Below are 21,945 nucleotides of genomic sequence, written 5' to 3' on the forward strand. Positions count from 1 at the left end.
AAGAAGTATATTTTGGGGTGACATATTCTGGTTTCCTTCATTAATGACTGCTTGCTCACTTTGGTGGTTCTTTGTATTTTTATCTAACTAGGTATTTCACACACACACACACACACACACACACACACACACACGTACCCCAATCTTATTCACTTAGCAATTCTTTTGAAAACCCTGTTTTTTCTTCAGAAGAGAGGTTATATCAAATTAAAAGACCTCACAGAGAGAATAGGTCTTTGAATTTTTTTATTCAAACAAAAATATACATATTGTAACAACACATTGATACAAAAATGCACCAAGTCAAAAATGAAAGTCACTGGAGGTCCACCCCCCAGAAATAACCAATCATTAACTTGAATTGTACACTTCCTTAATTTTCCCCATCCAGAAAAACAACTGTTTTTATTTATTTTTTAAAAGATTTAATTTATTTATTTATTTGAGAGAGAGAGTGAGTGAGAGAGAGTGAGCATGAGCAGGGGGAAGAGCAGAGGGAGAGGGAGAAGCGGACTCCACGGAGCAGGGAGCCAGTAGAGGGGCTCGATCCCAGGACCTTGGGATCATGACCTGAGCTGAAGGCAGACACTTAACTGACTGAGCCACCCAGGCTGAACCCCGATTGTTCTTAATATTATAATTTTTGGCAAAGCTTTCTTTACTTCTGTTGAAAAATAAAAGTATATCTACAAAAATGTGTATTACGCAATTCTTCAACCTCAGCCAAGACACGTTCCTATCCTAAGCAAGCTGGTATTCCTGGCTTAATGGGTTATTTGCACCCTACTGAGAACCCCTGAAGACACTGATTCCCAAAGAAGATCTCTCCAGTGATGGCTGTTTCTTCTCCCTCCAGTCCTTGTACCATGAGGAGGGACAGAAATCCTACTCTCTTGTTTTCAGACTATTCTACTTTTCTCCCTAAAAATTCCATTTCTCCTCACTGCTGCTACTGCCTGCTGATTCTTACATCCTCCTCCTTGTTTCTCACTGATTTTACCTACCTGCTTATGGTCTGTCATTCTCTTCAAAAGTTCTCCTTTGTTAGTTCTTGGAATTTTCAATATATATAAAGATGATCCTACCAACAGCCCGGCCATTTAGTTCCCTGAACTCTCTTCCTCCCCTGAGGACCTTGAACTCCAGTGTCTCTCAGCCAGTCACTCCTGCACTGAGCACTCAGACACACACTGCCAGTGCGGGAGCCATTAGACACCTGTGGCTACTGAACCCTTGAAATGTGGTTGGTCCAAACAGAGATGGGAATGCAAAGTGTACATCAGATTGTAAAGACTGAACACTAAAAGAACGGAAAATGTCTCTTTAATAATTTCTTTTTTTTTTTTTAGAAAGAGTGGGTGACAGGGGCGGGGGGGAAGGAAGAGAGAGAGAGAGAAAGCATGAGCAAGGGCAGAGGGAAAGGGAAGCAGACTCACTGTTGAGCAGGGAGCCCGAGGCAGGACTCAATCCCAGGACCCAGAGACCATGACCAAGCCAAAGGCAGTTGCTTAACCGACTGAGCCACCCAGGTGCCCCGCCTTAATACTTTTTAAGTTGATTACAAGTCAAAATAATACTTTATTTTGTTGAATAAGATCTACTATTAAAATTAATTTCACCTGTTTCGACCTTTTTTGCAGCCACAGGAAATTTTGTATCTGCCTGGTACTACTAACACACTACTGGGTTCTCTTTCAATCCTCACCATGAACCTCAAGTGGACTCTTTCATTGCCAGAAGTCATAGGATACAATCCCACACCATTCATTCTATTCATTTTCACACCTTCTCCTCTACCCCCACTCCTATATCTATTCTCAGTTGACGATTCTGATTTCATTTTCATTGAAACATTTGAAACAATCAGAGGACAATTTCCATTTTTGACTGTGTAATCACCTCCTAGCATCAACCACCAAATACTCTGTGTTCCAGCTTCTTTACCATAAATGAACTCTCCATACAAAACTCTCTGCCCCTATTTTACATCGTGGTCCACCCTGACGCAAGAGCTTTGCTCCAACAATTATGCTCTCCTTCTCCCACATATTTGTACTTTCACTCTTAAGTGCATTGTATCTGGGACCCTGCGTGGCTCAGTCAGTTAAGTGACTGCTTTCAGCTCAGGTCATGATCCCAGGGTCCTGGAATTGAGTCCTACATCAGGGACTCCCTGCTCAGCGGGAAGTCTGGTTCTCCCTCTCCCTTTGCCTGCTGCTCTCCCTGCTTATGCTCTCTCTGTCAAATAAATAAATAAAATCTTTAAAAAAAATAGTGCATCATATCCATAAGCATGTGAACATGCCGTTTTATTTGAAACTTGTGAAAATTTTTATTGACCACATTTTGCATGTCAGCGCTATTTTATTTTCCCATTTAGTAGTAAAAATCCTCAAGAGAATTGTTTATATGCACTGTCTCAAACTTCTCTTCTTGAATTTTCCTTTCAGCCCCTGGAATATTCACCCATCACTTCTCTAACATGGCCACAGTGCCTAGTGTCGAATTTCAGGCCTCATCTTGGTGAACAATCAGCAGCATTTAACACCACTGTTTACTCTTCCCCTATGATTCACCTTCTTCATTTGGAGACAAGAATATCTCACTGTCTTCGTTTTTCTCCTGTCTCATTCTCACTGGTCATTCCATATGGTCTTCCCTTTCCAATAGCTTTTAAAATTGGAGATCAGGGGTCAGTCATTCATTCTAATGGCCTTAAATACAATCCATTTGCCACAGATTCTCAAATGTCTATCTCCAGTCCGGACCTCCTTTCTGAACTCCAGACTCATATCTCCAAATGCCTATTGAACATCTCTACCTGGATGGCTTATAGACATCACAAACTCAACAGGTCTGGAACTGAGCTAATCTTTACCAATCTACAAAATCAACTCTACAAAGAGTCTTCTTTATCTCATTTGATAGTAATTCTATTCTTCTGATTGCTCAGGTCAAAACTCCTGGAGTCATCCTTGACTCCTATAGCTTTCTCACAACCCACATGTAATCCACAGCAAAATCCTCTTGGCTCTACCTTTAAAAATGTAAGAATCCAACAGCTTCCTGCAAACTTCTCCAGCACCCACTTACTCGCCCCACCCACCAACCACACACACGTTATTCCCAATACCTTAAGCAAGAATAAATGTAAATAGGATTGTGTCGTTCTTTAGACAAGCCTGCAAAAATTCTCTGTTTTATTAAAATAAAAGATAAAACCTTCATAGTGGTCTACAAGCCCAGCATTATATGTCCTCCCATTACCGTTCTGATCTTCTCTCCTCTCTTTCTCTTACTATAGTCCACCTACTCTGGCTCCTTTGCTCCTCATAAACAAGTAACTTCCAGGACCTTGGCTCTCGCTATGCAGAATGCCTGGAATGTTCTCTCGAGTAATTCCTTTATTGCTTTCAAGACTCTTCAAATTTGAGCTTTCCAAGTATGTCTACCCTGTCTACCCCACTTATTGCAATAATTGACACCATCCCCTCAAACTGAGAACTTTTGATCTCTCCTGCCACGTTTTATTTTTTTTTCATAGCACATTTCATCATCCATCTCATTAAGTAACTGAGTAGTGATTAGTTTTATTGTCATCTCCTGCTAAACCAGAAGTTCCACAAAAAGAGGGGTATTTGTTCTGCTCATTGGTGTGTCCTCCACAGTCGGAAGCAGTATCTGGGCCTTACTAGCTATTTTATCTTTGTTGAATGAAGACAACTATCCCTGGGAATTTAATGCTAAACCCAAGTACAGCATAAAAATATTTTTCATTACTCTTGACTTACTGAAAATGTTACAAAGAATTTGGCCTTATGCTGTGACATAGATGTTCATGAATTTTTTTGCCATTGTAATAACATTTATTTTTAAAAAATCTTCCATCCCTATCCTGGCATTCATTTGGGTTTTCACATTTGTTTTGCCATAGAACTACACAAGAGTTTCATCCCACATACGAACTCAGTGGTCACCTTTGAAAGACGTAGCTGAACTAGGCTATGTCATCAGGCTTAAAATTCTTGTATTTGCCAAGGAACCTCACAACTTTTTATATGTCCTCACTTAAAATTCATCTGATTTCTCGTCAGCCTGTGTACTAGGACAACTATGGCAAATTACCACAAATGCGGTGGCTTGAAACAATAGGAATGTATTATCTCCCACTTCTCTAGAAGTTTTAAATTAAAGTGCTGTGAGGACCATACTCCCATCGAAGGGGAGAATCCTTCCTTGCCTCCTCCAGCTTCTGGTGGCTCCTGGAGTCCCTTGGCTTGTGGCCGTGTCACTCCAGTCTCTGCCTCTGTCTTCACGTGCTCTTCCTCTGTGTATCTGTGTCCACCTCTTCTTCACTTTTCTCTATAAGGACAACAAATATTGGCTTTAGAGTCCACCCTAAGTGTAGAATGATTTCATCTCGAGATCCTTAACAAATCACATCTACAAAGATTTTATTTCCAAATCAAGGTCCATTGACATTCCAGGTGGACATGAATTTGGGGGGATACTATCCCACCATAGTGTATAAAATCCACCTGGTGAAAATTTTTTAATCATTTATATTATATTATCCATCATGATTCGTGCTTCTTGAATGTTCAATTTTTAAATTTTGCCATCTTTGAGTTGTGTTTTTGCTTTGCTTTGCTTTCTTTTTTGTAAGATACACTAAGCACACAACTCACACCCTTCTTTTAGAATAGTCCTCAAAGGTAGGGAAATAATGACAAATAAATATTTTTGTTCGAAGTAGTTGGAAGGCAAATACATTTCTCTCAAACATTCTATTGCACAAAAAGATCAGAGATTAGAGTCAAGAAAATAGAAGAAAACATAAAATTGCAGCTAGAACGTTTGTATCATTGGACCCTCTCCAAGTTACCTTGACCCAGAGTGTCAAGTACAACAGGGACACATAATTTTGCAACCTCCTGGCCCCACAAGTTAAGCATTAGTGAAATTCTTCCCCCCACCTCGACCAATAACAGGAACATTTTCAATACTGTGAAGAAAACCACAGACATGTATAAACAGAGACTGTTTCACTGATGGCGTGGCTGCCACTGAGTGACAAACAGAAACCTCCCACAGACTGAGCCAATAGCAGCCCATGGCAGAGGAGTGGAGTCAAACTCATTAGCAGATTCTCAAAAGCCTTTCATTTTCAGGAAGTTGAGCACACCAGCTGGGGATGGGCTTTTTAAATACACAAATAATGAGACTAGATCCGTGGTACAATTAATATATGTTTGTTAATGATGACGTCACAGATATGTAACATTTTCTTGTGTATACTACTCCTATCTATAAAGCAGTTGCTCCCTATAGTTAAAGATCTAGGAATGAACATTTCATTCAATCAATACATGAAAACATATATCAGAAGAATTCTGTTTGGATAACAAGTTCAACATCTTATTAGATACACTCAGGTAACAACAAGAAACAGAATAAAGAGATATATAATATGTTCTTCACTGTTGTTTGGATCCAAGAAGTTTGGTTTCCAGTACATCTGCTAGAAAAGTATAAAATAAATATAGCATAAGCAAATTGTTGAGTTATTTAAAAGGAACATCCAGAAGTTAGCATGTCTATATGTTGCCTTACCCACACTTTTCATAACCACCCAAATAATTGAGAGCTGAGACGGCCATGAACCCTATCTCTTCTTCTAAAACTATTTATTTTAGTGCTTTAAATTGATTTATCTGAGCCTAATGCATCACAAGTTTGTCTTCTCAAATTGACAGTGTTTTTCTTCTAAAACATATTTGAGTTACTAGCTTTTAATTGAAAGTTATAGAAAATGAGACAGCAGTAAGCACAGCAAAGCTATTTTAGTTAGTCCTTCCAGAAAAAGTGCCAATTTAAACAATCCCTTCAATGAGTAACCACAGGACTATGTTTTCATGTATAGAACAATAAAATAATTCATTGGTTAAAAAAGAAGCAGAGAAATCGGAAATTAATGTTCTTGTTTCCAGAAGAATACCAACAAAAATACAGAAATAATGATAGAAGAAGCATATCATCATTTTGGAAACATCATAGCAATAATTAATTCAGATGAGATTTGTTGATTTATGTTAAATCTCACTGCACGAAAAGCTGGGAACAAGACATTCTAATCTCAGAGAATCGCTCCCAGGATTACGTATTAATTACAAAAGGGAACAAGTACATTTACAAAGGACAAATCTGACAGTACCTTAACCAAGAAATCAACCGTGCTGCCACCAATAATAGGAGAAACTGAGATTGTGTGCTTCTTTTTGCGATGCTTTATGGAGAACACACATCAACTCTGTGGTTCTCCAGTAACCTTAAATATTTGACTTGAACCTGATCATGAAGAAGAAACTATACAACCAAGAATTGAGAGGCGTTCTGCAAAACATCTGACATCGATTCTTCAAAAACAGCCATGTAACAAGAAGACAAAATAAATTGATGGCTAGGAAACTGTTCTGGATTACAGGCGACTAAATAGACATGACAACTGAAGGCAACCCATGATCCTTGAGAGGATTCCGGATTGGGGAATTAAAACATTATAAATTAAATAGCTTCTGTTTGGGGAAGAAGTTGGAAATTCTGAGAATGGAAGGTATAACGAGTAATGGTGCTGTGTTGGAGTAAAGCTCCCTGAGCGAGATCTTTATATTGTATTTCTGCAGGAGGGTGTCCTTTTTTTTTTTTTTTAAGAGATAAGAGGATGATGCATTTAGAAGTGAAGATAAAGCAAATGTGGGAAAATATTAATAATTAGTGAATTATAGTAAAGGGTATTTAGGTATTCATCACACAATTCTTGCAACTTTACTGTAAGTTTGCGCTTTTATTTTTTATTCTTTTAAAAATGTATTTACTTATTTAAGAGAGAGAGAGAGAGGAGGAAGAGGGACAGAGGGAGAGCAAGAAAGAATCCAAGGAGACTCCATGCTGAGCGAGGAGTCCAACTGGCGACTTGACATGGGGCTCGATCTCTCGAGCCTGGGATCACGACCTGAGCCGAAACTAAGAGTGGGACACTTAACCAACTGAACTACCCAGGTGCCCCAGTTTGCACGTTTAAAAATAAAATGTCGGAAAAAAATTGCACTAATTTTCTTAGGTTAATGTGTGTCACAAGAAAAATACATGGCTGGGACAAACTTTCTATTCATTCACAAATATTTACTTATTTATTTATTTTTTAATAATAATTTTTTATTATGTTATGTTAGTCACCATGCAGTACACCCTTAGTTTTTGATGTTATGTTCCATGATTCATTACTTGCGTATAACACCCAGTGATCCATGCACTACGTCCCCTCCTTAACACCCATCACCAGCCTATCCCAATCCCCCACCCCCCTCCCCTCTGAAGCCCTCAGTTTGTATTCACGAATATTTACTGACTGCATCCTACCTGCCAGACATTTTTCCAGAGGTGGTTAGATCGCAAACCAAACAGGCAAAGAGCCCTGCTATTGTGGAGCTCCTAATCTCCTACCTCATGTCTGAGCTTCCTCCTCTGTTATATGGGTGAGGATGGAGATGACAATAGGATTAGACTTGGTGATGTCTACCATAAGGTCCCTTTCTACACTAAATGCTGTCATTTTAGATGCATGGATTTATTTGTGTTTAGTAGATGTGATATGGTGGTTAATTTTTTCCACTTAGTGTTTTAGAAAAAGATTATAGTGCATTGAATATGAAAACAGTAACCAACAATGCTTACAGACAAGGTATAACAGAAAATAGCAGTATCACTTCTGCTCCTTATATTATTACAAACCAAAGCAAGACACCATCAAAGTATTTATTGAAAACATGGTAAGTTGTGGGTTCGCTTTGGCTTTTCTTTCCAAAATAATTAAGAAAAAAATATCAATTTTCAATAAAAGAAAAAATATTTTTTACCTTCTCTTCTCTTGCAGATCCGTACTCTTTTTCAAACTTGTCTAAACATAAAAAGAAAAAAATGCATCACTATTAGTGGTTATGCCCTGTCGTAAACAAAATATAAGATACAGAGTTTTAATTCAAAGCTAAATTTTAAAGTAGTGGCCAAAGATGACCTTTTAAAATACCTTTAGATATATGCCAGTTTACTAGGATCAACATTTTTATCAAAAACACATGAAAATATTTGAAAAACAGAAAAAATAAGAAATATTTGAAAAAGACACATTTGTGTGTCTATAATAAATACTACTGGGCCAGAATATACTTCTCTAGACACTGCATAAAATTCTTTTTTTTTTTAATCTCCTAGTAGGACTTTTATTTTTTTTATTTATTTTTTTATTATTTTTTGTTAATCACCATACAGTACATCCCCGGATTCCGATGTAAAGTTGATGCTTCATTAGTTGCGTATAACACCCTGTGCACCCTGAAATACGTGCCCTCCTTACTACCCATCACCAGTCTATCCCATTCCCCCACCCCCTCCCCTCTGAAGTCTTCAGGTTTGTTTCTCAGAGTCCATAGTCTCTCATGTTTCATTCCCCCTTCTGATTACCCCCCTTTTCTTTATCCCTTTCTTCCCCTACCGATCATCCTAGTTCTTATGTTCCATAGATGAGAGAAATCATATGATAATTGTCTTTCTCTGCTTGACTTATTTCACTTAGCATTATCTCCTCCAGTGCCGTCCATGTTGCAGCAAATGTTGAGAATTCGTTCTTTCTGATAGCTGAGTAATATTCCATTGTATATATGGACCACAGCTTCTTAATCCAGTCATCTGTTGAAGGGCATCTCGGCTCCTTCCATGATTTGGCTATTGTGGACAATGCAGCTATGAACATTGGGGTGCATATGGCCCTTCTCTTTACTACGTCTGTATCTTTGGGGTAAACACCCAGTAGTGCAATGGCTGGGTCATAGGGTAGTTCAATTTTTAACTTTTTAAGGGACCTCCACACTGTTTTCCAGAGTGGCTGTACCAACTTGCATTCCCACCAACAATGTAGGAGGGATCCCCTTTCTCCACATCCTCTCCAACAATTGTTGTTTCTTGCCTTGTCTATCTTTGCCATTCTAACTGGCGTAAGGTGGTATCTCAGTGTGGTTTTGATTTGAATTTCCCTGATGGCTAATGATTTTGAACATTTTTTCATGTGTCTGTTAGCCATTTGTATGTCTTCATTGGAAAAGTGTCTGTTCATATCTTCTGCCCATTTTATGATTTGTTTATTTGTTTCTCGTGTATTGAGTTTGAGAAGTTCTTTGTAGATCTTGGATACCAGTCCTTTATCTGTGGTGTCCTTTGCAAATATATTCTCCCATTCCGTGGGCTGTCTCTTAGTTTTTTTGACTGTTTCCTTGGCTGTGCAGAAGCTCTTTATCCTGATAAAGTCCCATAAGTTCATTTTATCTTTTATTTCTCTTGCCTTTGGAGATGTGTCGTGAAAAAGGTTGCTCTGGCCGATGTCATAGAAGTTGTTGCCTATGTTCTCCTCTAGAATTTTGATGGATTCCTGTCTCACATTGAGGTCTTTCATCCATTTGGAGTTTATTTTTGTGTATGGTGTGAGAGAGTGGTCAAGTTTCATTCTTTTGCATGTAGCTGTCCAATTTTCCCAGCACCATTTATCACTGCATAAAATTCTTAATGTGGTTTATGTTCTGGCTTCAGATTTGGAGTCAGATGAGAGGTTTTTTTCCCCCTCCTCTCCATTCTCTTTTATTTCACCTTTTGCATTTATCAGTAACGATGAGTGAGTTTTCTGCAGTTGACGCTACTTGTGCTATGACAGTTCAGAACTCTCTAGATCCTCACTGCATTTGGTTTGCCATTTAATGACCCACCTTTTTGTATGTGCGCATGCTGCGGTGTGGGTGGGGGGAGGTTGGTGTTGGAAGGGATCTGAAATCTATCTTTTAACAAATGCACTTGTTATGAAAATCAACTGCGAGAAGCCCAGAAAGTAGGAGGAAGGAAAGTGGGAGCTTCTGTATTTTTAATGCGATCCCTCAGAGAGTTAAGGAAGGTCAGGTGAGGAAGAAGAAATAAGGAATAACTGTGGAAAGGATCCTCCGTTTTGATTTCAATCAAACAGGGAAGAACAGCGCAAATGAGTGGGAGATTATCTCACTAGACAGAGACGTGGGATTTGTTTACTGAAAGTTGCTAATAGAGGTGNTTGCCATTTAATGACCCACCTTTTTGTATGTGCGCATGCTGCGGTGTGGGTGGGGGGAGGTTGGTGTTGGAAGGGATCTGAAATCTATCTTTTAACAAATGCACTTGTTATGAAAATCAACTGGGAGAAGCCCAGAAAGTAGGAGGAAGGAAAGTGGGAGCTTCTGTATTTTTAATGCGATCCCTCAGAGAGTTAAGGAAGGTCAGGTGAGGAAGAAGAAATAAGGAATAACTGTGGAAAGGATCCTCCGTTTTGATTTCAATCAAACAGGGAAGAACAGCGCAAATGAGTGGGAGATTATCTCACTAGACAGAGACGTGGGATTTGTTTACTGAAAGTTGCTAATAGAGGTGGAAGACAGTGACATAATTATAAGCTGAAGCGAGAAGGAGAAAAGAAAGCAGCAGTGAAAAGTTCATCTTAAACTGGAGGAAAGATGAGGGTTAGTGCACTGATGATGCGTGCAAGGAGCAAATAACTTTCATCATTTTTAAATGTCCCGGAAGAGAGGGACGAGTTTGAGCAAATACAAAAGAAGATGCTTTATTTTCTTTTCTCCTTTACTAAGTAAAAGATTGGCCAAAAAAAAAAAAAAAAAAAAAAAGGAGGGATCTTGCCTGCTCACCTTCTTTTCTGTTTCTCTCTCTCTAACGCACAAAGGCATTGTGGGGGAAGTTAACTAAAGGCGTGGGCACCAAGAAAGAGGAAATGAAGTGGAAGTGAGAACGTGAAGAAACCTGACGAAAATTGCTTGTTACTTCCGAGCCTTGGTTAAATCATGAAGCAGATGAAATATAGCTTTGAAAGACTGTCTTCTCTTGATTTTTCTTCCCTCACCACCCCCCCCATACCCTCCCATGGGACGCCCCCTCCCTTCCCTCTTTATTATTGTTCTCCACCTGGCCTCTTCTTTCTGGACTGGCCCGCCTTCCTACCAGTCTGCTCCCTCCTTGAGTCAGTTAATGACTCTGCCCTTAGAAATTCAAACAGTGGGTAACTGATAATTCGGGCTACTTAGCACTCTAATCTGTTACCTGGTTCATCCGAGGGTTCCCCAGCTGCTCTGGAAAGATGGTAAGATGAAGAAACGAGGCAGAACGGGAAGGGAAGAAACGGTGAATAGGTAAGTCAGCTGTTACTCCTAAAATACTCTAGCTGAGGTGGTAATGTAAAACCCCAACGAAGAGCTCTTCCATGGAGAAATACATCATGAGGTTGACCCTCTTCCTGAAATCTTTAATTTTCGGGGAAGTCATCCCAGGACTTTCATTTACATGCCTTGAAATTTCTTAGTTTGCTTCCATATAACACTAGTTTTAACTTACAGTACTAAGTTTCCAAGGAAATATATGTAAAATATATCTAACCTTGTGAATGGTTAGTGTTCTAAAACACTGCAATGGCAACTCCGAAAGGCTTCAAGAGAGACACATGCAGTTCCTCAGTTGTGTCAACAGGTGGTGCCATTTATACAGAACCACGCATATTTTCCAGTTTATTATTTAATATACTAAATGCTAATAATTTCTCAAAAATGTTAATATGAACAAATAATTGGCCTTTGTGTTTATATTGAATTTGTATGCTTCTGGCAATCATTACTTCTCGAGGAGATATTTTCTGATGTTTTATTTTGTCATTTTCGTTGATTACTATTTCGTTGATTACTATTTAAAACAGCTTCATTTGTTACTAAGAAAGTCACTTCAACCAGAAAAAGACATCATTAGCCCCCAAATTTCATTGCAACTTCATTTTGATTCACAGCAGTAAAATGAGAGAGGTAGGCATAAAAGTGAAGGCGACTTTCATGAATGTGCGTCACTAAGCTGCTCGGGGGTGATTCTAAAACCACAGATTTGTGTCGGGACTCTCTCTCTAATTCTAAGAAGAAGATTTCCTAATTATATTTTTTGGTTTCACTCTAAGATGGCTTCTCAGCAGCCCATAAATACCCATAGCTGGTTCTGCCAGCATTTTTGGTTTGCAGATTATGGGTTTTATGAGGCAAAACATAGCAACACAAACATTTAAATTGCCCCCATGTTTTACAACCTCAACTGCTGTATTTTATATAAAGGCCACAAAATGACTATGGTTATTGATGAAAATTGAACATACCCCAAGGACTCTGCATGCTGAACTTGAGAATGGAACAGATTGAGCAACCAAAAGCATCCCCTGAGAAAGGTAGGAAAGGAGTCAACTCCTCAGAGCAGTTATCGTGTTCATTCCTACAAGCTAGACATTAGCCAAGGGAAAGGTGGATTATTTTTCTCATTTGGGAAGTCTGAGTTCCAATATTACTTGGATATGAGTAATGAAGTTTTTGTAACATAGGAAAGAAGCAATCTGTATGAGGGAGTCAAACAAAAGTAGTTTTAAAGTATTACTATATGCTAGAATCTATTTTTTGGTTTTATTTTGTTTGAGTTTTTTTGTTTTTTTTGTTTTTTTTGGTTTTTTTGGTTTTTTTGTACTTTTGGGTTTTGTTTTGTTTGTTTGTTTTTGGTTTTGGTTCTTATTTATCACGTGCCTACAAGTTTTATTTTTAAAATACAGCAAAATGTGTTTGATGCTCCTCAAAACGTTTCTATAAAGATCAGGGTTCAATGCAAGGGCCACTTGCCATAATTGCGTAGTGTTTACCTCAGTCAGGAAAGTAAGACGTTTCCTTGGCTTTGCAGGCAGGCTGGTGTGCCATTTATTAAACCAATTTTAACCTTCTTCATGATAATATTTCACCTTGTTTCTTCACTATCCTTGTACAATAATAATTATTTACAAAACTCTTTTAAAACCTTAGCAAATGATTAAGAATGTTCCAGTAAAACCAAAACGATTGTCAAGGAGTAGAACTATATTAAACAAGCTGATTTTCAACAGATAAGCCTGAAACATATTTTTCAGGGTAATGCTTGCAAACAGTAATACTTTGGGTGGACAATTACTGATTACTAGAATACTCTTCCCCTTCTAACAGCACTGGGCTCTATACTAGGAAGGGTGCCAGATGCCCAAAGACTGAGTTGTCCTTCTGTAAGAATCTATTCTTCGTTTTTGTAACTAATGGCTAAGTAATACATGAAAAAACATTGTTAAATTTATTTTGCTAGAGAATAATAATAATAGCTTTTCTTATATTTCTGCTTTTGCCCTGGGACAGTACTAGTTAATTTATATATGTATATATATATATGTATGTATTACCTAATTCAATATTAAAAACAATAGTATGTGGGACTATTATAACATTTTTGTTTAAACTTGAGATAATCAGATGAATACAAAATTTCCTGCTTAGTGTATAGTCTGTAAAATAATTATAATTTGTACTTCTGTCCTAACATTGCAAATGAAAAAGAGTCCCTTAGAAAATGTTTATAGGTACCTTTTATATAATCATGACATAAGCTCAGCTAATTGACTGGGACCTCTGAAATATTAAATCACGATTTAATGATAAGTCACACTTGAAACATTTGTGAAATAAATTAATGCTGATCAGATGATAGAAATAATACTTCTTGAAGCAAAAAATATAGACATCAATTCATTTAATTATGAGCATTTGTGAGACCATTAAGAACTCATTTCTTAAATGAGAATTGTAGACAATGTTTAAAAATCCCCGAATATTTTACCACTTGCCATGTCACTACTAAATTAGTAGAATAACAAAAATAGCCAAGATGAATTGAGTACTTACCATGGTTCAGATGACGTGCCAAGCCATCCCCAGATATTATCCTGTTTAAGACTCACAACAAACTCACGAGGCAAAGACTGTTCTCCCATCGGATGGAAAAGGAACCAAGTATTAGAAAGATTAAGGAACTTGGCACAGTCTCTGAACAGTAGTACAGGTTATAAGAGGCAAAGCCTAGACCAGGAACCTGATATTTCTGTTTCAAAGACCATCTCATCCTCTGAGCTGTTTGTAGCCTACCTTCAACAAAGAAATTTTCCATGTCTTCTACAGAAAAATAAAAACAAATTAAACCAACAGAAAATTTGTAATATGTTATATATTGCCAGAAAAAAACTTAGGACCAATTTTACCAGTCCTTATCAATCAATGTAAATAACCAGGACTTAATTGATTACTGATACTATTGAAAGAATTAATTCACTTTCTTGAGAGGCTGAAGATAGACTACTTAACTGATAATGCAGCTTTAAATATTCCAGACTAAATTAGCCAACTGAAGTAAAATATTTGTGTTTCAAAGCCTCTGGAGCTACAGAAGTTCAGCCACACAACACATTACTGTCCGACCAAAATTAATTGAAGATCAGATTGCTTTTTAGCCCCACTTCCTACCTTCAGAAGAATCAGCCTGGTTTTGCTCATGACATCTAAGGTACTTTGTGATGCTTCAGTGAGAACTTGTATTTTATCTAAAAATTTATTTTTAAGGTTTTATTTATTTATTTGAGAGAGTGCATGCTCATGGGCTCAAGTGGGGGAGGGGCAGATGGAGAGGGAGACGCAGACTCCCCGCCGAGCAGGGAGTCCAACCAGATCCCAGGACCCTGGGATCTTGACCTGAGCTGAAGGCAGGCACTTAACCGACTGAGCCACCCAGGCGCCCCTAGAATCGTATTTCAAAAATGAGAGTTAATTTTCTGAAGATTAGGAGTTGCAAGCCATCCGTTCGATCGGACCCAGGCCATCAACACTTCTACTTCTTGATTCCTAAAGAGACCATGTAACCCAAGATAGATTTTGAATATCTGTGTAGTACACATAAAAAGGGTAACCTGGGGGCGCCTGGGTGGCACAGCGGTTAAGCGTCTGCCTTCGGCTCAGGGCGTGATCCCGGCGTTGTGGGATCGAGCCCCGCATCAGGCTCCTCTGCTATGAGCCTGCTTCTTCCTCTCCCACTCCCCCTGCTTGTGTTCCCTCTCTCGCTGGCTGTCTCTATCTCTGTCGAATGAATAAATAAAATCTTTAAAAATAAATAAATAAATAAATAAATAAAAAGGGTAACCTGTTTGAACTTCTTTGAGTTCTGTTTCTCTCAGATAGCATTAAGGATTTCTGACGCATTATTTTTGTTTGTTTCATTATTTGGTTAAACGTAAGGACTCTTGGAAAAGCTAAAGCTATGCCTTTCAAAGAAACCGCTGCCATCTCCCACGGATTGGAAGAAGTTTGACCATGACTTTGCCACGTCCACTTCCTTTCATGGTGTGCACAATATTGTTCGCAACCAGAGCAGAATTCGCAAGCTGATCTGGTTGGCGGTGGTCTTGGGCTCAGTGTCGCTCGTCGTGTGGCAGATCTACAGTCGCTTGGTCAACTACTTCACGTGGCCCACCACGACGTCTATAGAGGTTCAGTACGTGGAAGAGATCGACTTCCCGGCGGTGACGTTTTGTAATTTAAACAGGTAAAAATTCCTCTTCTAGTAGTGATAAGTCTCTATAATTTTGCTTTCTTATATCACTGAAATAGAGTTTTATTATGTGGTATTTAATGTATCTAAACCCATCAGGTTCTTAAATTATACTTAAAAGCCCAAATTTACGAAGGCGAAGGAGCTTATTTGATTTCTTCTTTCTTTTCTTCTTTCTACAATTATTTACGAGGCATCACACCAAATCCTGTGGTTAGAACAATGTAAAAGTCTGGATCCTTGCTCTTAAAGAGCTTGTTAATTGGCAAAAAAGAAACATGAACAATCCCAGTGCAACATGTACGGCCATTGCACAGCACAATAAAGTATGGGCAAGGGCTTTGAAAGCACAGCGGATGGGTGACTGGCTATGTCTAGAGTGTCACGGAAGTCTGATTCTCAAGGATGCCCCAGACATCTGCTAAACAGCAGTTTCTAGGTAGAGCTGAGAGAGAACCTGAAGAGGGAACCACTGAGCAAAAGTTTAGAGACAGGGAATGTTCCGATGTGTTCACGATGAGACCTCTAATGTAACAGAGGCGGGCCAGCTTCATGGACGTGTGACCTGTGCAGTCGCCCAAGCCCTGAGCGTGGAAGAGCCTCGCACTTGGTGTATGCTCTGCAGTTCTTGAGTCCTTAGTTAGACCTCCCTCCAGAAAACAGCAATTCAACCAACAACGCTAAGTCTCCTGTAGGAGGGCAGCTGTCTGTCCCCCAGGAGGCCTTCCAGAGAAAGCCCTGTATTTGCCTATGAATGAGCCTGAAATGTCACGTGTAGGATTTATCTGGGAGGTGGGGGCGGGGTGATTTCCTTAAGAACCACCTCTGATCCACTACTTGATCACGAACAAGTCACTTAATCTTCTGAGCTTCAATTTTTGTATGTACAAATTATAACGATATAACATTATCTACACGTTTGCTGTTACATTAGATGAGATAACATATACACCATCTTGTCTCATTCCTGGGGTCTTCCTTGGACAGGTGTTCTTTATGTGTCAGATAGTACAGCTGTTTGTGTGACTGCTAGATATGTGTCAAGGTGTGTAGCAACCCAAAGAGTAAATGCAAATCAACCCCACCCCCCAGAGATTTTCAATACTATTGCCTGTGTTAAATGGTCTGTGTTCTAATACAAGCAAAGGCCGGTTGAAGAGATCTATTATTAAAATAAAATGTATATACTCTTTTGAGAATGGCAGTATGAGGAACTTCACAGACCTTCTCTTCAGAGAAACAACCATAACTGGTAAAAAAAAATTTTTTTTTAAAAAAAGCAATCACTAAAGGGGAAATCTTCAGAATATAAAGAACCCCTACACCTCAATAACAAACAAACAAAACCCCCCATAAAACTTAATGACCCCATTTAAAAATGTACTAAGGATTTGAATAGGCATTTCTTCAAAGAAGACGTGCAAATGGCTAGCAGGTATATGAAAACAGTGCTCAATGTCACTAAACATAGAGAAATGCAAATAAACACCACGATTAGATATCACCTCACACCTGTCGGGATGGCTGTTATTTAAAAAAAAAACACAAACAACCAAACAACAACAACAACAACAAAAACAAAGACAGCAAGCATTGGTGAGGATGTGAAGAAATTGTAATCTTTGTACACTGTTGGTGGGAGTGCACAGGGGAGCAACCACCATGGAAAACAGTGCAGAGGCGTCTCAAATAAATGAAAATAGATTTGCCATATAATCCAGCAATTTCACTTCTAATTATATGTGCAAAAGAATTTAAAACAAGATCTCAAAGAGATACTAACCCTCCCATATTGATTGCAACAGTATTCATAATACCTAAAATGTGGAAGTCATCTAAATGCCCATTGACAGATAAATGGATAAACAAAATGTGTTATGTGCATACACTGATATGTTATTCAGTCTTAAAAAAGAAGGAGGCTCTGCCATATGAAACAGCATGGATCAACCTTGAGGACACTATGCTAAATGAAATCAGCCAGTCACAGAAAGGCAAATACTACATGATCTCATTTATGTGATATATCTGAAATAATCAAATTCATAGAATCTGAGAGTAGAATGGTGGTTGCCAGGGACTGAGGGGAAGGGAACAGAAATGGGGAATTAGTAATCAATGTACATAAAGTTTCAGTTATACAAGACGAAGAAGCTTTAGAGACATGCTGGGTGGCATTGAACCTATAATCAACAATACTGTATTATACACTTAGATATGTTGAGAGAGTAGATCTCATGTTCAGTGTTCCTATCATTTAAAGTTAAAAAAAAATACTAGGAAGGGGGCACCCGGGTGGCACAGCGGTTAACTGTCTGCCTTCCGCTCAGGGCGTGATCCTGGCATTATGGGATCGAGCCCAACATCAGGCTCCTCCGCTATGAGCCTGCTTCTTCCTTTCCCACTCCCCCTGCTTGTGTTCCCTCTCTCGCTGGCTGTCTCTATCTCTGTCGAATAAATAAATAAAATCTTTAAAAAAAAAAAAAGAACTAGGAAAAAAAGAGAAAATCATTGTATCTACTACAATATTTAGAATATAATAAAATGAATTTAAATGTATTTTTTAAAAGCAGCCATTAACACGTCTGGAAATTGTCCTCAGGGAATATAGCAAATGAAGAAACACTTATTAAAAAAAAATCCACTTAATCTCAGTAAGAACAGTGAAAGTCTATAGAACTTATGCCACAAACCACTCCCTTCTCTCTTGACATGACATGGAGCTACATTCAAGCTGGGCTCGACCAAAAAGACAGGGCTCTGTCTCCTCCCCCTTTCCATCAAGGGCTGCACTATGCCGCAGGAAATGCAGGCTGCCAATACTTCTCATCCAATTCAACTTCATAATGCAAAGGCTGAATTCCAGATAAGTATAAGTAAGAGACTGGGAGTTCCCTTCCTTGTGATCCCCACTTACAGGGTGGAAGCGCTACCCCAGGCATGGTGGGACCTCAGCCTGCTCAAGTGGGGAGGTTCCGCAGCAAGAGAGGGATGGTCAGAAGACTATAAACCACNTAGCTACATTCTAGCTGGGTTCGACCAACAGGACAGGGCTCCGTCTCCTCCCCCTTTCCATCAAGGGCTGCACTATGCCGCAGGAAATGCAGGCTGCCAATACTTCTCATCCAATTCAACTTCATAATGCAAAGGCTGAATTCCAGATAAGTATAAGTAAGAGACTGGGAGTTCCCTTCCTTGTGATCCCCACTTACAGGGTGGAAGCGCTACCCCAGGCATGGTGGGACCTCAGCCTGCTCAAGTGGGGAGGTTCCGCAGCAAGAGAGGGATGGTCAGAAGACTATAAACCACTGCCCTGTCCAGAATGCTGCTAGTAAATATTTTGCCCAGTGGGAGAAGCCGGCCATAAGAACAAAGAACTCTGACGTTCTCCGTGATGCAACTCTTCTTGTAACAGAGTGTGGTGAAATTCAACTTTGCTTATAACAGAGGGTATGGTTCAAGCCTAAGGATGCCCTCAAAACGACGTAGGTTTTGGTAGTAAACAATTAAGAGGAGGTTAGTAGGTTTATGAGAACAACAAGGTAAACCATACGCCAGCTAGTTTTTCAGTAAGAGTACAGAGAAGAGATATGCAAGAAGAGTTCTCCGGGGGTTAGAAGAACTCTCAAAGACTGGTCTCAAAATCTACTCCTTTTAAGGGGCCCACACTTAATTAGATTAGACTGTAGGGCAATCTATGTCCCGGAGAGATTAAGATAATGAAAAAACAAGCCACAAAATGAGAGATACATTTGCCAAAGACACCTGATAAAAGACTGTTATCCAAAACATACAAAGAACTATTAAAAATAAGAAAACAACTTGATTAAAAAATGAGTCCGAGACATTAACAAATACCTCACCAAAGAAATTGTAGGTGACAATTAAGTACGTAAAAAGATGCGCCACATCATATGTCATCAGGGAAATGCAAATTAATAACAATGAGATATGACTACACACGTATTAGGACGGCAAAAATCTAAGAGACCTCACATCTTGATGAGAATGTGGAGCAACAGGGACTCCCATTCGTTGTTCTCATTATTGAATTTAAAACAAAGTGTGTTACTGGAGATAAAGAGGGTCAGTTGATAATGATTAAAGGGGTGATCTATCAGGAAGATATAATTCAGCATATCCAGTTGCATACTTCAGTATCACCTTCAGTAATCAGTAGAACAGCAGAGCAGAGGGTCAACAAGGAAACAGAAGACTGAGCAGATTTGAACATCCATATAAACCAGAAGCTAACTAGACCTAAAAGACATCTATGGACCATTCTCTGCAAAGCAGCAGAATACACACTCTTCTCAAGTACACGTGAAGCATTTTCTAGGTTAGGTCATATGCAAGGCCATAAAATAAGCTTCAATAAATTCAAAAGAGTGGAAATCATTCAGAGTATGTCCATCAACAACAATAGAATGATATTAGAAATCATTAATAGAAAGAAATTCAGGATAGTCANCAAAGCAGCAGAATACACACTCTTCTCAAGTACACGTGAAGCATTTTCTAGGTTAGGTCATATGCGAGGCCATAAAATAAGCTTCAATAAATTCAAAAGATTGGAAATCGTTCAGAGTATGTCCATCAACAACAATAGAATGATATTAGAAATCATTAATAGAAAGAAATTCAGGATAGTCACAAATATGTGGATATTAAACACTTAAATAGCCAACAAGTCAAAGAAGAAATAATAGGATATGAGACAATACTCCAAGGTGGATGAAAAATGAGGATACAGCATAGCAAAATTTATGGGACACCAGGGTGCCTGGATGGCTCAGTCAGTTGAGGGTCGGACTCTTGATTTCGGCTTGGGTCACGATCTTGGGATCATGGGATCGAGTCCCACGTCGGGCTCCAAGCTCAGGGCAGAGTCTGCTTGTCCCGCTCCCTCTACTCCTCCCCTCTCTCCCCCACCGCTTGTGTGCTCTCTCTCAAATAAATAAATAAAATCTTTAAAAAAAATTATGGGATACCACTGAAGCCATGCTACCAGGGAAATTTACAGCTGCAAGCACCCATTTTAGAAATAAAGAAAGATCTCAAAGAAAATATTTAATACTCTATGCTATAAGTATTTTCATAATTTTTTAGTATAAAAATGTAATTCGTTTTGTGCAGCTCAAATCACAAATCAGCAATTTAGGCTCTTGTGTTAGATGGTATATCTTAAAAAAAAAAAAAACTGGTAGTGTGTTCTAGCTCAGTTGGATACAGTAAATACCCAGACAAAAAAAAATTTAATATTTTAGAAACTGTAATTACAGATAGGGAAATTCTTAATTATAAAGGAATTATTCTTTCTTAGGTGACAAAGAACTTAGGTGGCATCCATACTATAGGGGTTAGAGACATTTTCATCTCCTAAAGTCTAATTTTATAGGTAGATACTTTGAATCTCAGTACATGAGCATCTTACCCATTATAGTTCAACAAATTACTGGCAGATGAGGGAAAGAACTCAAACTGTCTATTGTCTGCTTCTCAAAGCCAGTGGTCTTCAAACGTTTTAGTTCTTAGGCCATATAATGGAACTCTGAAAAACTATTCTACTTGCATATTTTAAATTGATATCTAAATTTTAGACCATAACTTTATTTTATTTTTTTTTAAAGATTTTATTTATTTATTTGACAGAGATAGAGACAGCCAGCGAGAAAGGGAACACAAGCAGGGGGAGTGGGAGAGGAAGAAGCAGGCTCCCAGCGGAGGAGCCTGATGTGGGGCTCGATCCCACAACGCTGGGATCACGCCCTGAGCAGAAGGCAGACGCTTAACCGCTGTGCCACCCAGGCGCCCCTTAGACCATAACTTTAAATAAGTTTATTTCTTATTTTAGAAGATCAAAAGTATTATAAATTTTATGAGATGGAGTAGGATAAGGATCAATGGTCATACTAATAAATATTTTATGTGATTCCATGAAGCTTTAATGATTTTATTGCATAAAGCATAGTGATATAAATCACATAAATTATCTGTGGACTTTATTTGATTTCCTCAATAATCAAGAAGTCACACAGAATAACCCAGTTACATTTAAAATAACAAATTGTACTACTCTGTATTACCATAGCTCTTCTCAACTCAGAAGATCCCAGTAAAGGGTTCAAATACCTTGCGTCTAATGCCAAGCTTCACCCTAATCAGAAATATTAGGACTCTCAGATATTCCTGTGTCAAACACGTTTACATGCTAACCTATCTTCAGCATAAAATTAATCACAGATTTCCATTATATCGTATTTGGTAAAAACCTCTGAAGTTTGTTTTCTTCTACTAAACACAGAAATTAAATAAATAAAGAATAAAAACGCCAATAACGACTGCATATAGTGAACGCGGGTGTGATTTGGGCTATTGTATTAGAATGAGTAACTC

General features: G+C 38.6%; 1 protein-coding gene across 1 annotated transcript in view; it reads left to right on the plus strand.

Annotated features, from left to right (window-relative positions):
* Positions 1–21,945, plus strand: part of ASIC5 (acid sensing ion channel subunit family member 5) — a 45,622-nt gene that overhangs the window by 4,186 nt on the left and 19,491 nt on the right. The window contains exons 2-4 of the mRNA XM_034660165.1: positions 11,196–11,270; positions 12,228–12,337; positions 15,237–15,543. Coding sequence (XP_034516056.1) covers positions 12,283–12,337; positions 15,237–15,543 — 362 coding nt within the window. The 5' untranslated portion in view covers positions 11,196–11,270; positions 12,228–12,282. The remainder of the gene's footprint in view (positions 1–11,195; positions 11,271–12,227; positions 12,338–15,236; positions 15,544–21,945) is intronic.

This window comes from Ailuropoda melanoleuca, chromosome 5 (assembly GCF_002007445.2).
Source record: "Ailuropoda melanoleuca isolate Jingjing chromosome 5, ASM200744v2, whole genome shotgun sequence".
NCBI lineage: Eukaryota > Metazoa > Chordata > Mammalia > Carnivora > Ursidae > Ailuropoda > Ailuropoda melanoleuca.